Consider the following 18,302-nt stretch of genomic DNA (forward strand, 5'->3'; position numbering starts at 1 on the left):
GGCAGTTTCTTTCCCCCTCTCTTTGTGGTCGAATCTGAATGCATACAAATGTCCAGTACATTTCTAAAATGTCTGGTAAATTAAAATCTTCCCGGTTATGTTGTCCGGTGCCAAATGTTCCTAACGGAAACCCTCGTCTTACCCTCTAGTATTTAACGTAGCTTTTTCGCCAGTGTTGTTCCCCTTCAGGTGTTTCCTGAAGAAATCCTGGACCCTCCTCCACAGGTCCAGCTGAGCCTGATGGTGGGCTTTAGCCTCTCCCCCAAACACCACCACTTGACCAACCGCGGGATGGAAGCCAGACGGGCAGTGGGGCATGTAGGGTACTTCCAGAAAATGCCCCGCCCTGGGGTACATCACCACCTGGTGGTGAAATGACAAGAGGACAGAACATCAACCAACGCCAAGTCAAGGTGCAGTCAAAAGCATTTAAGAAAAGACGTACACAACAACGAGCTGTTTCTGAAACAGCACAGTTTAAAAATAATATGGCAAATAGAAACAACTGGAAGCCCTACAAAGATCAATGGGATGGGTTGAGGGTAGCTGAAGGATGGGTCGAAAAACAAACAAAAGATAACTATTGTAAAAATATACTGTGTCTGTATATATGTATATAGTACAGTACCATTCAGAAGTTTGGACTGTGAGAGCAAAATGCAAGATTGTTATAATGCTGTACCTGCAGCAAATGGTTGTTTATGCAACAGAATAGAGGGTTCTTATAACTGTATTGTGTCTGTGTGAACTGAAAGTGGGCCTCTGGGAGATTTAACATTGACAGGAGATGTACGATGTCTTTGGGTGATACCGCATTCCAGAGCATGAGTTAATGTTTCTGTACTGGGGTACCAGGGGGAGATGGCTCCAGTATGGAGTTGGGGGGCCAGACCCTGGTCTCTACACAATGAGGACAGTTTTTACAGCAGATAGTCATTTGTGAATTATAAGTGTCTTTCATACTGTTCTTTGTCATGTAGACTAAAGGAGGATGGGCTTTGCTATAAAATGCTGTGGCTCAAACCAGCTAGTTGAGTTCCTAGTGATCACCTCCAGGGGTGATTACCGACCAGCTCCATTACTGCAGTAATTAAATAATAAAGTTTGATTGTTTGAATAAATCTAAAAGTCTCTTTTTGATTACAATAATTCCACCACAGGACACCTACTCATTCAAGGGTTTCTTTATTTTTACTATTTTCTACATTGTAGAATAGTGAAGATAATAATACTATGAAATAACACATATGGGATCATGTAGTAACCAAAAGTGCGAAATAAATCAAAATATATTTTATATTTAAGAATCTTCAAAGTAGCTACCCTTTGCCTTGACAGCTTTGCACACTCCAGACACTCTCAACCAGCTTCATGAGGTAGTCACCTGGAATGCATTTCAATTAACAGGTGTGCCTTGTTAAAAGTTAATTTGTGGAATTTCTATCCTTCTTAATGCGTTTCAGCCAATCAGTTGTGTTGTGACAAGGTAAACGTGGTATACAGAAGAGGGCCATATTTGGTAAAAGACCAAGTCCATATTATGGCAAGAACAGCTCAAATAAGCAAAGATAAATGACAGCCCATCACTACTTTAAGATATGAAGGTCAGTCAATGCGGAGAATTAAGAACTTTGAACGTTTCTTCAAGGGCAGTCACAAAAAGCATCAAGCACTATGAGGAAACTGGCTCTCATGAGGACCGCCACAGGAAAGGAAGACCCAGAGTTACTTCTGCTGCAGAGGATAAGTTCATTAGGAGTTACCAGCCTCAGAAATTGCAGCCCATATAAATGCTTCTGAGTTCAAGTAACGGAAATCAACTGTTCAGAGGAGACTGCGTGAATCAGGCCTTCATGGTCGAATTGCTGCAAAGAAAACACTACCAAAGGACTCCAATAAGAGGAGACTTGCTTGGACCAAGAAACACGAGCAATGAACATTAGACCAGTGAAAATCTGTCCTTTGGTCTGATGAGTCCAAATTGGGGATTTTTGGTTCCAACCGCCGTGTCTTTGTGGAACGCAGAGTAGGTGAACGGATGATCTCAACATGTGTAGTTCCCACCATGAAACATGGAGGTGGTGGGAAAGTGCTTTGCTGGTGGCACTGTCAGTGATTTATTTAGAATTCAAGGCACACTTAACCAGCATGGCTACCACAGCATTCTGCAGCTTTACGCCATCCCAACAGTGAAGCATGGTGGTGGCAGCATCATGCTGTGGGGATGTTTTTCAACGGCAGGGACTGGGAGACTAGTCGGGATCGAGGGAAAGATGAATGGAGCAAAGTACAGAGAGATCCTTGATGAAAAGCTGCTTCAGAGTGCTCAGGACCTCAGACTGGGGCGAAGGTTCACCTTCCAACAAGACAACGACCCTAAGCACACAGCCAAGAAAACGCAAGAGTGGCTTCGGGACAAGTCTTTGAGTGGCACAGCCAGAGCCCGGACTTGAACACGATCGAACATCTCTGGAGAGACCTGAAAATAGCTATGCAGTGACGCTCCCCATCCAACCTGGCAGAGCTTGAGAGGATCTGCAGAGAAGAATGGGAGAAACTCCCCAAATACAGGTGTGCCAAGCTTGTAACCTCATACCCAAGAAGACTTGAGGCTGTAATCGCTGCCAAAAGGTGAGTAATAGGTACTGAGTAATAGGTTTAAATACTTATGTAAATGTAATCATTATTTAAAAATACATTCGCAAAAATAAAACGTTTTTTACTTTGTCATTATGGGGTAGTGTGTAGATTGATGAGGGGGAAAAATTGAATCCATTTTAGAATAAGGCTGTAATGTAACAAAATGTGGAAAAGGTCATGGGGTCTGAATACTTTCCAAATGCACTGTATGTATATTTGTCTCCATTTCAGCACCAACTGGTAGATTTAAAAAAATACTCTGATTTTTAAAAGGCACATTTCAGTGTTAGGAAAGTTTGTATGAATAAAAATCCAAACTTGTTTGGAGAGTCTTTACGCACTAAATATATTGATTACTAAAAAAATAGTTTTGATTCATCCTGAAAGTTGTCATATTCAAGTTCAATCTATAAAATATAATTAATATATAATATAATAATAATTCTACCCCAATTGTAAATGGGTGGGGGGGAAAATACATTTAATGTGGAATAAGACAAGGGGTATAAATACTTTCTGAAGGCATTGTATGTATGGAAGGTTTCGTTCAAATCAAAAGGGTGTCTCTGCCTTTCAGTGTCTGCCTACCAGCTAGTTTAGGCTAGTTAAGAATACTATAGTTATCACGTCATTGAGACAACTCTGACGCTCAAAGTTCCTCCATATTAGCCGATCCTCCATAAGCATCTAGCTAGTATATCATTCAGTAAACTAACTTTATTATTCTGGTCGGAACAATGGAACGGAACAAAATAAATAGAGGTTCTGTTCAGAACGAAACTATTGGAAGAATAATTTCAGTTTCAACCCCTGCTATTGAGTAAAGGCAGTTTAGGCTGAAACATGTTTATCTAGTAGTACTTTTGCTATCAAAATGTTTGAGTTCAGGTTTATTTCCTTACCTCAAAGTTCTCTTTCCCATGATGCCTCAGCCGGGCGGCGGCCTGTTGGGCGAAGAGACAGCTGTTCCAGTTCCTGTCGTCCTCAGAGGCGGCGAAGAGGAACCTAGAACTGGAACGCTCTATTGGGATCACGGAACCGCGGTTCACCTCAGTCTCTGGGTCCGGTAAGGCGTCTCGGATGTCAAGGATGCCGGACGGGGAGAAGGTGACGTTCTCAACAATAGGCGTGATGGAAGGGATGATGAGGTCTTTGTAGTGCAGTGGCACCACCGTATTAGCGTTGCTGCCGTTGATCCAGGCTGTGGCTGAGATGCCAGAGAGAAAAGAGGCCATGGACAGAGCCAGATCCCCACTCTTCGAGATGGACAGGATTCCTATTCCTGGACCCTGTACCTATAAAAACAATATAACAAAATATATGTTTTATTGTCACAGGGGTTAAAGCATAAAAAAACATACCAGAACAATTGTCTAGGGCCAAGTTAACCTCCCCTTTAATGTAAAAAGTCATGACCATCAAGGTTTTAGGAAAGAGGATCATTTTGTTAATGATAAGAGTATGATGGGGCCGACAGACATGGCAGCTCAGCTTCTAGCTCCTAAGCAACTTTGCAGTATTTTGTTTGTGTTTTATTTCTTACATTATCCCAGAATGTTTGTGTTATTACATACAGCCAGAAATAACTTTTGGATATCAGAGCGGCGCTAACCCACTAGCATTACGACTTCCCAAATTGGAGCCTTTGTTCTTACCCCCCAGGGCAATTGAACTTATCCCAGAGACTGCTCCAAGTGTACGTCTAGTCCGACTCAGGAGGCGAGCACACCATCCACCACTTCCGAGTATATTACTCGCTAATGTTCAGTCTCTGGACAATAAAGTAGACGAGCTCAGGGCGAGGATCTCCTTCCAGTGAGATATCAGGGACTGTAACATACTCTGGTTCACTGAATCATGGCTCTCTCAGGATATACTGTCCCCATTCACACAGCTAGCTGGGTTCTCAGTTCACCCCGCAGACAAGAATAAAGAACTCTCCGGGAAGAAGAAAGGCAGTAGTTGTGTGAAAGGCAGTAGTGGTTTCATGATTAACTACTCCTTGTGTGATTGTGATAACATACAGAAACTCTAATATTTTTGTTCACCCGACTAGAACACTTCAATCAATTGCCGACCGTATTACCCCCCAAGAGGATTATCTTTGGTTATAGTCACAGCCGTGTGTATTCCGCCTCAAGCCGATACGGCCCTAAAGGAACTACACTGGACTATATGCAAACTGGCAACCACATACCCTGAGGTCGCATTTATTTTAGCTGGGGATTTTAACAAAGCAAATGAGGAAATCACCACTTAAGTTCTATCAACAAATTGACTGTAGTACTCGCTCTCGAAAAACACTAGACCACTGCTACACCCCCTTTCAAGATGTCTGCAACGCCCTCCCTTCTGCAAAATCAGATCACAACTCCATTTTGCTCCTCCCTTACTATAGGCAGAAACTCAAACAGGAAGTACCAGTGCTAAGGTCTATTCAATGCTGGTCTGACCAATAGGAATCCATGCTTCAAGATTGTTTTGATCATGCGGACTGGGCTGTGTTCCGTGTAGCCTCTGAGAATAACATTAACGTATACAAAGACACGGTGACGGAGTTCATCAGGAAGTGACCAGGATGATGTTCCCATGGTGACTTAAAACCGACCCTACTCAAACTATGGATAGATGGCAGCATTTGCGCAAAACTGAAAGCGCAAACCGCAATTAACCATGGAAAGGTGACTGGGAATATGATTGAATACAAACAGTGTAGCTATTCCCTCCACAAGACAATCAAACAGGAAAAACGTCAGTACAGAGAAAGTGGAGTCGCAATTCAACAGCTCAGACAAGACCTATGTAGCAGTGTCTACAGACAATTACAATTGGAAAACCAGCCACGTCACGGTCACCAACATCTGGCTCCCAGACGAGCTGAACATCTTCTTCGCCCGCTTTGAGGATAACACAGTGCCACTGACGCGGACCGCTCCCGAGGACTGTGGGCTCTCGTTCTCCGTGGCCGACGTGAGTAAGACAGTTAAGCGTTAACCCTCGCAAGGCTGCCGGACCAGACGGCATCCCTAGCCGCGTCCTCAGAACATGAGCAAACCAGCTGGCTGGAGTGTTTACGTACATATTCAATCTCTCTTACTTCAAGATGTCCACCATTGTTCCTGTACCCAAGAAAGCAAAGGTAACTGAGCTAAATTACTATCACCCCATAGCACTCATTTCTGTCATCATGAAGTGCTTTGAGAGGCTAGTTAAGGATCATATCACCTCTACCTTCATGACACCCTTGACCCACTTCAATTGGCTTACCGCCCAAATAGATCCACAGAAGATGCAATCGCCATCGCACTGCACTTTCCCATCTGGACAAGAGGAATACCTATGTAAAAATGCTGTTCATTGACTATAGCTCAGCTTTCAACACCATAGTACCCTCCAAGCTCATCATTAAGCTCGGGGCCCTGGGTCTGAACCACGCCCTGTGAAATTGGGTCCTGGACATCCTGACAGGCCTCCCCTGGTGAAGGTAGGAAACATCTCCATTTCACTGATCCTCAACAATGGGGCCCCACAAGGGTGCATGCTCAGCTCCCTCATGTACTCCCTGTTTACCTATGACAGAGTGGTCATGCACGCCTCCAACTCAATCATCAAGTTCCTCAGCATACACATCACTGACAATCTGAAATGATCCACCCACAAAGACAGTGTGTTGAAGGCACAACAGCATCACTGTTGGAGGCTGAATAAATTTGTCTGGGCCCCTAAGACACTCAAACTCTTACAGATGCACAATTGAGAGCATCCTGTCGGGCTGTATCACCACCTGGTACAGCAACTGCACGGCCCACAACTGCAGGCCTCTCCAGAGGGTGGTGCAGTCTGCACAACGCATCACCGGGGGTACACTGCCTACCCTCCAGGACACCTACAGCACCCAATGTCACAGGACGGCCAAAAAGATCAAACCACCTGAGCCACGGCCTGTTCACCCCGCTAACATCGAGAAGGTGAGGTCACTGCAGTTGCATCAAAGCTTGAGCCAAGAGACTAAAAAAGAGCTTATATCGCAAGGCCATCATATTGTTAATTAGCCATCACTAGCTGGCAACCACCCAGTTACTCAACCCCACTGCCCTATATACATAGTCATGGAATCATCGGTCACTTTAATAATGGAACACTAGTCACTTTAATAATGTTTACATACTGCTTTACTCATCTCATATGTATATACTGTATTCTATTCCACTGTATTTTAGCCAATGCCACTGATATTGCTCATCCCAAAATGTATATATTCCATTCTTTTACTTTTAGATTTGTGAATTGTTAGATACTCCTGCACTGTTGGAGCTAGGAACACAAGCATTTCGCTACACCCGCAATAACATCTGCTAAATATGTGTATGTGGCCAATAAAATGTGACAATTGTATTTTGAATAAAAGTATTAAACTGCAAGATTGACCAACTCCAGTACCCTTAGGGTCCGGGATTTTCCTCGGGGGAATTTCTATGTATAAGGACTGAGAAGCTCAGTTACTGTGACTTTAAAAGTACACTGCTCAAAAAAATAAAGGGAACACTAAAATAACACATCCTAGATCTGAATGAATGAAATATTCTTATTAAATACTTTTTTCTTTACATAGTTGAATGTGCTGACAACAAAATCACACAAAAATTACCAATGGAAATCAAATTTATCAACCCATGGAGGTCTGGATTTGGAGTCACACTCAAAATTAAAGTGAAAAACCACACTACAGGCTGATCCAACTTTGATGTAATGTCCTTAAAACAAGTCAAAATGAGGCTCAGTAGTGTGTGTGGCCTCCACGTGCCTGTATGACCTCCCTACAACGCCTGGGCATGCTCCCGAAGAGGTGGCGGATGGTCTCCTGCGGGATCTCCTCCCAGACCTGGACTAAAGCATCCGCCAACTCCTGGACAGTCTGTGGATGGAGCGAGACATGATGTCCCAGATGTGCTCAATTGGATTCAGGTCTGGGGAACGGGCGGGCCATAGCATCAATCCCTTCCTCTTGCAGGAACTGCTGACACACTCCAGCCACGAGGTCTAGCATTGTCTTTCATTAGGAGGAACCCAGGGCCAACCGCACCAGCATATGGTCTCACAAGGGGTCTGAGGATCTCATCTCGGTACCTAATGGCAGTCAGGCTACCTCTGGCGAGCACATGGAAGGCTGTGCGGGCCCCCAAAGAAATGCCACCCCACACCATGACTGACCCACCGCCAAACCGGTCATGCTGGAGGATGTTGCAGGCAGCAGAATGTTCTCCACGGCGTCTCCAGACTCTGTCACATGTGCTCAGTGTGAACCTGCCTTCATCTGTGAAGAGCACAGGGCGCCAGTGGCGTATTTGCCAATCTTGGTGTTCTCTGGCAAATGCCAAACGTCCTGCAAGGTGTTGGGCTGTAAGCACAACCCCAACCTGTGGACGTCGGGCCCTCATACCACCCTCATGGAGTCTGTTTCTGACTGTTTGAGCAGACACATGCACATTTGTGGCCTGCTGGAGGTCATTTTGCAGGGCTCTGGCAGTGCTCCTCCTGCTCATCCTTGCACAAAGGCAGAGGTAGCGGTCCTGCTGCTGGGTTGTTGCCCTCCTACGGCCTCCTCCACATCTCCTGATGTACTGGCCTGTCTCCTGGTAGCGCCTCCATGCTCTGGACACTACGCTGACAGACACAGCAAACGTTCTTGCCACAGCTCGCATTGATGTGCCATCCTGGATGAGCTGCACTACCTGAGCCACTTGTGTGGGTTGTAGACTCCGTCTCATGCTACCACTAGAGTGAAAGCACCACCAGCATTCAAACGTGACCAAAATATCAGCAGGAAGCATAGGAACTGAGAAGTGGTCTGTGGTTATCACCTGCAGAACCACTCCTTTATTGGGGGTGTCTTGCTAATTGCCTATAATTTCCACCTGTTGTCTATTCCATTTGCACAACAGCATGTGAAATGTATTGTCAATCAGTGTTGCTTCCTAAGTGGACAGTTTGATTTCACAGAAGTGTGATTGACTTGGAGTTACATTGTGTTGTTTAAGTGTTCCCTTTATTTTTTTTGAGCAGTGTATATTCTACACCAAAATGAATGAAAATAAAAATGCTGACAAAATCTCAACTCTAATTTCCACCTCAAAGAAATATTGCCGAATAAATGTTTAGAAAAAATCCAAAAAGAATACCACATAATGAGGTAGACATTTTAGCAAACGTGTTAAAAATAAAAAACTGAAATAGATTTACATAAGTATTCAGACCCTTAACTCAGTATTTTGTTGAAGCACCTTTGGCAGCGATTACAGCCTTGAGTCTTCTTGGGCATGATTCTACAAGCTTGGCATACCGGTATTTGGTGAGTTTCTCCCATTCTCCTCTGCAGAGCCTCTCAAGTTCTGTCAGGTTGGTTGGGGAGCGGCACGGCACAGCTAATGTTCTGGTCTCTCCAGAGATGTTCGATTGGGTTCAAGTCCAGGCTCCGGCTGGGCCACTCAAAGACATTGAGACTCGTCCCGAAGTCAGTCCTGAGTTGTCTTGGCTGTGTGCTTGGGGTCGTTGTGCTGTTGGAAGGTGAAACTTCACCCCAATCTGAGGTCCGGAGTGCTCTGGAGCAGGTTTTCATCAAGGATCTCTGCTCCGTTAATTTTTCCTTTAATCCTGACTAGTCTCCCAGTCCCTGCCGTCGAAAAATATCCCCACCATGCTTCGCCGTAGGGATGGTGCCAGGTTTCCTCCAGATGTGACGTTTGGCATTCAGGCCAAAGAGTTCAATCTTGGTTTCATCAAACCAGAGAATCTTGTTTCTTATGGTCAGAGTCTTTAGGTGCCTTTTACTGAGGAGTGGTTTGTCTGGCCACTACCATAAAGACCTGATTGGTGGAGTGCTGCGGAAATGCTTGTCGTTCTGGAAGGTTCTCCCATCTCCATAAAGGAACACTGGAGCTAACCAAGGCCCTTCTCCGCCGATTGCTCAGTTTGGCAAGCCGCCAGCTCTAGGAAGTCTTGGTGTTTCCAAACTTCTTCCAATTAAGAATGATGGATGCCACTGTGTTCTTGGGAAACGTCAATGCTGCAGACATTTTTTGTTATCCTTCCCCAGATCTATGCCGGACACAATCCTGTCTCGGAGCGCTACAGACAATTACTTTCGACCTCATGGCTTGGTTTTTGCTCTGACATGCACTGTCAACTGTGGGACCTAATAAAGATAGGTGTGTACCTTTCCAAATCATGTCCAATCAATTGAATTTACCACAGGTGGAATCCAATCAAGTTGTAGAAACGTCAAGGATGATAAATGGGAGGAGGATATACCTGAACTCAATTTCGAGTATCATAGCAAAGGGTCTGAATACTTACAGTTAAGTCGGAAGTTTACATACACTCAGTTTGGAGTCATTAAAACTCGTTTTTCATCCACTTCACAAATTTCTTGTCAAATCAAATTGTATTGGTCACATACACATGGTTAGCAGATGATGCGAGTGTATCGAAATGCTTGTGCATCTAGTTCCGGTCATGCAGTAATATCTAACAATTTCACAACTACCTTATTTATACACACAAGTGTAAAGGAATGAATAAGAATATGTACATATATATATGGATGAGCGATGGCCGAACGGCATAGGCAAGATGCAGTAGATGGTATATAGTACAGTATATACATATGAGATGAGTAATGTAGGGTATGTACACATTATATAAAGTAACATTGTTTAAAGTGGCTAGAGATGAGTCAGTATGTTGGCAGCAGCCACTCAATGTTAGTGATGACTGTTTAACAGTCTGATGCCATTGAGATAGAAGCTGTTTTTCAGTTCCAGCTTTGATGCCCCTGTACTGACCTCGCCTTCTGGATGATAGCGGGGTGAACAGGCAGTGGCTCATCGGGTGGTGTAGGTGTCCTGGAGGGCAGGTAGTTTGCCCCCGGTGATGCATTGTGCAGACCTCACTACCCTCTGGAGAGCCTTACGGTTGTGGGCGGAGCAGTTGCCGTACCAGGCGGTGATACAGCCCAACAGGATGCTCTTGATTGTGCATCTGTAAAAGTTTGAGTGTTTTTGGTGACAAGCCGAATTTCTTCAGCCTCCTGAGGTTGAAGAGGTGCTGCTGCGCCTTCTTCACCACGTTGTCTGTGTGGGTGGACCATTTCAGTTTGTCTGTGATGTGTACGCTGAGGAACTTTAAACTTTCCACCTTCTCCAATTGTTAACAAACTATAGTTTTGGCAAGTCGGTTGAGAAATCTACTTAGTGCTAGACAGTAAATTTTTCAACTATTGTTAACAGACAGATTATTTCACTTATAATTCACAGTATCACAATTCCAGTGGGTCAGAAGTTTACATACACTAAGTTGACTGTGCCTTTAAACAGCTTGGAAAATTCCAGAAAATTATGTCATGGCTTTAGAAGCTTCCGATAGGCTAACTGACACAATTTGAGTCAATTGGAGGTGTACCTGTGGATGTATTTCAAGGCCTACCTTCAAACTATGTGGCTCTTTGCTTGACATCATGGGAAAATAAAAAAATAAAAAAATCAGCCTAGACTGCAGAAAGTAAATTGTACACCTCCACAAGTCCGGCTCATCCCTGGGAGTAATTTCCAAACTCCTGAAGGTACCACGTTCATCTGTACAAACAATAGTACGCAAGTATAAACACCATGGGACCACGCAGCCTTCATACCGCTCAGGAAGGAGACGCGTTCTGTCTCCTAGAGATGAACTTACCTCGGTGCGAAAGGTGCAAATCAATCCCAGAAAAGCAGCAAAGAACCTTGTGAAGATGCTGGAGGAAACAGGTACAAAAGTATCTATATCCACAGTAAAACAAGTCCTATATCGAAGTAACCAGAAAGGTCGCTCAGCAAGGAAGAAGCCACTGATCTAAAACCGCCATAAAAAAAAGCCAGACTACAGTTTGCAACTGCACATTGGGACAAAGATCGTACCTTTTGGAGAAATGTCCTCTGGCCTGATGAAACAAAAATAGAACTGTTTGGCCATAATGACCATCGTTATATTTGGAGGGAAAAGGGGGAGGCTTGCAAACCGAAGAACATTATCCCAACTGTGAAGCATCATGTTGTGGGGGTGCTTTGGTGCAGGAGGGACTGGTGCACTTCACAAAATAGATGGCATCATGAGGTTGAAAAATTGCATGTATATATTGAAGCAACATCTCAAGACATCAGGAAGTTAAAGCTTGGTAGAAAATGGGTCTTCCAAGTGGACAATGACCCAAAGCATACTTCCAAAGTTAAGGACAACAAAGTCAAGGTATTGGAGTGACCATCACAAAGCCCTGACCTCAATCCTATAGAAAATTTGTGGGCAGAACTGAAAAAGCATGTGTGAGCAAGGAGGCCTACAAACCTGACTCAGTTACACAAGCTCTGTTAGGAGGAACGGGCCAAAATTCACCCAACTTATTGTGGGAAGCTTGTAGAAGGCTACCCGAAACGTTTGACCCAAGTTCAACAATTTAAAGGCAATGCTACCAAATACTAAGTGAGTGTATGTAAACTTCTGACCCACTGGGAATGTGATTAAAGAAATAAAAGCTGAAATAAATCCTTTCTCCACTATTATTCTGACATTTCATTCTTAAAATAAAGTGGTGATCCTAACTGACCTAAAAAATGAATTTTTACTACGATTAAATGTCAGGAATTGTGAAAATGTATTTGAGTTTAAATGTATTTGGCTAAGGTGTATGTAAACTTCAACAATATGTAAAGGTATGTTTTTTGTGTGTAGATTAATGAAGGATTCATTTTTTTAAATCTGTTTCAGAATAAGGCTGTAATATAACAAGTGGGGAAAGTCTAGGGGTATGAATACTTTGCGAATGCACTGTAAATGCCTTTTTACAACTACTAAAGAAAAATCACTGTCAGACCATACATCAGAGTTCCTCAAACTTGGTCTTCGAGACCCCAAGTGGTGGACGTTTTAGTTTTGGCCCTAGCACTACACAGCTGATTCAAGTAATCATCAAGATTTTATCTTTTGAATCAGCTGTGCACCCTTTGGGGTCCGGAGGACCGAGTTTGGAAAACACTGCCCAATAGGTTGCCGATTTATACCTGGTCAAGATGGTGCCGGAGAAGAAGAGAGACGCTTTACGTGCCCCCAGCCGATTGTGTTTTTTTGTTTGTTTGTTTATAAAAACTATTTTTTACATAATACTACAGTCACTTATGACCAAAAATAACTTCCAGACATCCGGACTGCGATTACTCACCACGGACAAGCAGAATAATTGTTTTCCTTTCATGACTCTGATGAGTCCGACGCAAAGGATATACTGCTTCCTCTGGAACTGGCCCCGATCCCTGTGATCTGCGTGAAGAGGCGGCGGAGAAAAAGGGGCCGAAGGTCAGGCTGCCTTCTAAGAATTCGTAGGCAATGGAATAAACCCCCACTTCCCTCCATTCTGCAAGAAAATGTGCTATCGTTGGACAATAAAATCGACAAGTTATGCGGAAGATTAAACTACCAACGGGACATAAAAAACGAACATCTTATGCTTCACGGAGTCGTGGCTGAACAATGACAAAATCAACATACAGCTGGCTGGTCATACGATGTACCGGCAGGACAGAACAGCAGCGTCTGATAAGACAAGGGGCGGCGGTCTATGTATTTTTGTAATCAACAGCTGGTGCACAATATCTAAGGAAGTCTCACACTATTGCTCCCCTGAGGTAGAGGATCTCATGATAAGCTGTAGACCACACTACCTACCGTAGAGAGATTTCATCTGTATTCTTTGTGGCTGTTTACATACCACCACAGTCAGTCAGAGGCTGGCACTAACATAGCATTGAATGAGCTGTATTCCGCCATAAGCAAACAAGAAAACGCTCACCCAGAGGCGGCGCTCCTAGTAGCCGGGGACGTTAACGCAGGGAAACTTAAATCAGTTTTTACCAAATTTCTATCAGCATGTTGTATGTGCAACCAGAGGAAAAAGAACTCTGGACCACCTATACTTCACACACAGAAATGCATACAAAGCTCTCCGTCACCCTCCATTTGGCAAATCTGACCATAATTATAACCTCCTGATTCCTGCTTAAAAGCAAAAATTAAAGCAGGAGGCACCAGTGACTAGATCCAATATAAAAAATGGTCAGAGGACACAGATGCTAAGCTACAGGACTGTTTTGCTAGCACAGACTGGAATATGTTCCGAGATTCCGCCGATGGCATTGAGGAGTACACCACATCAGTCACTGGCTTCATCAATAAGTGCATCTATGACGTCATCCCCACAGTGACCGTACATACATACCCCGACCAGAAGCCATGGATTACAGGCAGCATCCACACTGAGCTAAAGGCTAGAGCTGCCAATTTCAAGGAGCGGGACTCTAACCCGGAAGCTTATAAGAAATCCCGCTATGCCGTCCGACGAACCATCACAAGCAAAGTGTCAATACAGGACTAAGCTTGAATCATACTACACCGGGTCTGACGCTCATCGGATGTGGCAGGGCTTGCAAACCATTACAGACTACAAAGGGAAGCACTACCGAGAGCTGCCCAGTGTCAAAAGCCTACCAGACGAGCTAAACTACTTCTATGCTCGCTCCGAAGCAAATAACACTGAAACATGCACACCAGCTGTGTGAAGACTGTGTGATCACGCTCTCCGCAGCCGATGTGAGTAAGACCTTTAAACAGGTCAACATTCACAAGGCCGCAGGGCCAGACAGATTACCAGGACATGTACTGCGAGCATGCACTGACCAACAGGCAAGTGTCTTCACTGGTATTTTCAACCTCACCCTGTCCAAGTCTGTAATACCAACATGTTTTAAGCAGACCACCATAGTCCCTGTGCCCAAGAACACTAAGGTAATCTGCCTAAATGACTACCGACCCATAGCACTCACGTCTGTAGCCATGAAGTGCTTTGCAAGGCTGGTCGTGGCTCACATCAACACCATTATCCCAGAAACTTTGGATCCTGGACTTCCTGACGGGCAGCCCCAGGCGGTAAGTGTAGGTAACAACACATCCGCCACGCTGATCCTCAACACAGGGGCCTCTCAGTGCTCAGTCCCCTCCTGTACTCCCTGTTCACTCATGACTGCACGGCCAGGCACTACAACACCATCATTATATTTGCTGATGACACAACTGTGATCACCGACAACGACGAGAAAACCTATAGCGAGGAGGTCATAGACCTGGCCGTGTGGTGCCAGGACAACAACCTCTCTCTCAATGTGATCAAGACAAAGGAGATGATTGTGGACTACAGGAAAAAGAGTATCAAGCACGCAGTCATTCTCATCGACGGGGCTGCAGTGGAACAGTTTGAGAGCTTCAAGTTCCTTGGGTATCCACATCACCAACAAAATAACATGGTCCAAGCACACCAAGACAGTCGCGAAAAGGGCACGACAAAACCTAAAAGATTTGGCATGGGTCCTCAGATCCTCAAAAGGTTCTACAGCTGCACCATCGAGAGCATCCGGACTGGTTTCATCACTGCCTGGTATGGCAACTGCTCGGCCACTGACCGCAAGGCACGACATTGGGTAGTGTGTACGGCCCAGTACATCATCGGGGCCAAGCTTCCTGCCATCCAGGACCTCTATACCAGGCGGTGTCAGAGGAAGGGGCTAAAAATTGTAAAAGACTCCAGTCACCCTAGTCATAGACGGTTCTCTCTGCTACGGCACGGCAAGCGGTACCAGAGCGCCAAGTCTAGGTCCAAGAGGCTTCTAAACAGCTTCTACCCCCGAGCCATAAGACTCCTGAACATCTAGTCAAATGGCTACCCAGACTATTTGCAGTGCACCCCCCCCCAACCCCTCCTACACCACTACTACTCTGTTGTCATCTATGCATAGTAACTTTAATAACTCTACCTACATGTACATACTACCTCAACTAACCGGTGCCCCCGCACATTGACTCTGTATCGGTACCCCCTGTAAATAGTCTCTCTAGTGTCATTTTACTGCTGCTCTTTAATTACTTCTCTCTTCTTATCTATATATTTTTTTAACTGCATTGTTGGTCAGGGGCTAGTAAGTAAGCATTTCACTGTAAGGTCTACACCTGTTGTAGTCGGCGAATATGACTCGTAAAATTTGATTTGATTAGGTTACCAGATTAGGAAAAGACCCAGGGGAAACAATTTGCCCCACCACTCTGGACCCTATGGTGCCACCTCTGCATCATTGGTCCTCCCCCCAAAAATGTTTTTGTCAAAACAGTTTGTCAAACATGTGGGTCAAAAATCACTGATTGCAATTTCAATGAAATTGGCATAAAACACTTAACCATTGACTTAAGGACTCAAAACCCAAAATTAGGGACTTGTGACTTGACCTGAGCTATTAAATTTGGAACTTTACTTGAGACTTCCATCATTACTTGGGACTTGACTCGAGAGATAAGACTTGCTTAGGACTTGGTCTCACCTCTGTTGGGTGGTCCCTGATGAATTTGCTAACACAAATGGGGTCCCACCCCCAAAAAGTTGGAGAACCCCTGGTGTAGAGCAAACAGAAGCCACTAGATAGTAGCATTTACCACAGCTAACAAAATATTGAAGCATAGTGAGAGGAACCTCAAGGTGACATTTTCTTCTCATATAACAAATGGCCTATATTCACAATGTGTCAGAGTTAAGAGTGCTGGACATTATATGGACATGAGGAACCTGTTCCTAGATCAGCACTCCTATACTCAGATGTTTTATGAGTACGGGCACTGATTTTCTTCCTCCACTAACCTGTGGCTGTTGCCTCAGGAAAGTGATAGCCTCTTCAAAGTACTCCAGGTCAAAGTATTTGGGCACTGTTCTGGGCAGGTCCTGGAAGCCATAGTAGGCCAGAGCCAGAACCACAAAGCCTTTGTTAGCCAGCAGACTGGCCCGGACCTCTGATATACCTCCACCCAGAGTATACACATCCAGTACACCGGGGAATGGACCCTGCCCTGTGAGGTTTGGGGAATAAAAGAGGAATAGGAGAAAGAGAATAACAGAAATGTAGTACTGTTTTGTCACTCACTGCAGGTGGAGATGCTTTCTGGCCTAAATATATAAAACCTATGCAATGCAAAGTAGGCTTTGTTATCTAACGCCTTGATCATACCGACAGCGTCATTGAATTTTGGTACACCTGAAGTTTGCCTTGCAGCATTGCGTTGCAGAGGCAGTTGCAGTGCGTTCTGGGTGGTGCATACGTTGGATTTATTGAACGTATGCATCAAACTGAATGTGTAGAGGGCTTGACAGAAATGGTAGCAGAAGGTGAATATATAACTTATGTTGCACACAGTACCATTTTGCACAATGCAATGACGCTGTCCGTGTGATCAAGGTATAAGCTTAAAGGTCTTCTAAACTGTAATTTGTGCTTTTCTTAGGAGAGTTCACAACAAAATATTCAGACACTTATAATCATAATATAGACCCTTTCGTTAAACAGGCATGGATACAGTACATACAAATCTATGGATTTCTATTTCCTTATAACTTAATCCTGGTCCCATAGACACAAAAATATAATTTCCCACTTCAGGGCATTTTGAATTGCCTACTAACCGGGTGGTAGAAAGAGGACTCCCCGAATTCTCCCTTCTTTCGTGCCCAACGGTATTCTCCTTACCCCTTCCGTCATGAACCGCCTCTCGTTGGTCTCTGTGGCCAAGAGCTCACCTGTGTCCCCATGCAGCACTTCTATGTCAACCATCATTGAACCCAAAACATTTTTTTTTAACAGTTTGCTGTGTGGAGTCTCGGCCGCCATGGCCCAAAACAAGCCCATGGATTCAACTCCCGTGTAGCTGCCGCCCAGAGAGGGAGAGCGACACAGGTCCACCTGTCCGCTAGCATCTGCAGCGACCAGAGCGGAAGCTCTGAAAATGACCCCTTTATCGTCCTTGAGTTTGGACCTCAACTCTACTTTCTGGTGGGGAGAAAGTCCATCTACCTTCACGTGTACCGGTTCGTCGAAGAAACAGCCAGGGCTGGGGAGAAGCCGGACGCAAACCTGTTGCGAACTCGACCTCAGTGTTGTTTGAAACCGTATAAACCATATTTTTGAGATAACTTCACCGTAAGCCCGTTGGTGCAACATGGCCACAGATAGAACAAGTAGCCAGATGTTTCACCGGATGTATAAATCTGAAGCATCCGGTTGATATTTCCACTCGGTTTTGACTAGATGGATACAGCTTTTGTCATAGTTCACTTTTCGTAGGTTATGAGAATTAACATAGCAGGTTAGGAATATAGTTAAGGGTTAGCTAATATGCACTTTTGACGTTAATTTGACAAAAGCTGTAGCCACAGCATACTGTCTTCGCTATATCCCTTCTAGCCATGACCTTTCCACGAACCACCAAATATGGCGAAGTATCATTGGCCGTGTTCGAGAGCATCAAAATGACAGCTGTTGACTGCCGGATCTACAAATCACCTTGCATCATACAGTACATAAGAACTCCTCTCGAACACGATCATAGTCTTACGTCAGTTTCGGGTCACTCCTACGCGAAGCTCGTCTTTCAACCGATATTGGGGTCATGGCTAGATGTAATCCAGTTTTTGTCAAATTAAAGTCAGATTTAACTTTTCGTAGCGGTTTAGGAGAATTTACGCAGCAGGTTAGGATAATTACTTTAAGGTT

At 44.5% G+C, this 18,302-nt stretch overlaps 1 protein-coding gene across 2 annotated transcripts in view; it reads right to left on the reverse strand.

Moving 5' to 3' along the window:
* The window catches only part of LOC110486542 (acyl-coenzyme A thioesterase 1), a 32,214-nt gene extending 14,192 nt beyond the window's left edge, over nucleotides 1-18,022 (reverse strand). Inside the window, exons 1-4 of one of the 2 annotated variants that reach the window (XM_021558230.3) lie at nucleotides 17,216-17,997; nucleotides 16,400-16,605; nucleotides 3,543-3,935; nucleotides 143-363 (exon numbers count right to left, since the gene is read on the reverse strand). In XM_021558230.3, coding sequence (XP_021413905.3) covers nucleotides 143-363; nucleotides 3,543-3,935; nucleotides 16,400-16,605; nucleotides 17,216-17,750 — 1,355 coding nt within the window. In that variant the 5' untranslated portion in view covers nucleotides 17,751-17,997. Of the gene's footprint in view, nucleotides 1-142; nucleotides 364-3,542; nucleotides 3,936-16,399; nucleotides 16,606-17,215 lie in introns of both variants that reach the window. The other variant, XM_021558231.3, reaches the window with a different exon arrangement.
* Nucleotides 18,023-18,302: the final 280 nt, after the last annotated feature.

Source organism: Oncorhynchus mykiss, chromosome 13 (genome assembly GCF_057628025.1).
Source record: "Oncorhynchus mykiss isolate SJ-2025 chromosome 13, ASM5762802v1, whole genome shotgun sequence".
Classification (NCBI taxonomy): Eukaryota; Metazoa; Chordata; class Actinopteri; order Salmoniformes; family Salmonidae; genus Oncorhynchus; species Oncorhynchus mykiss.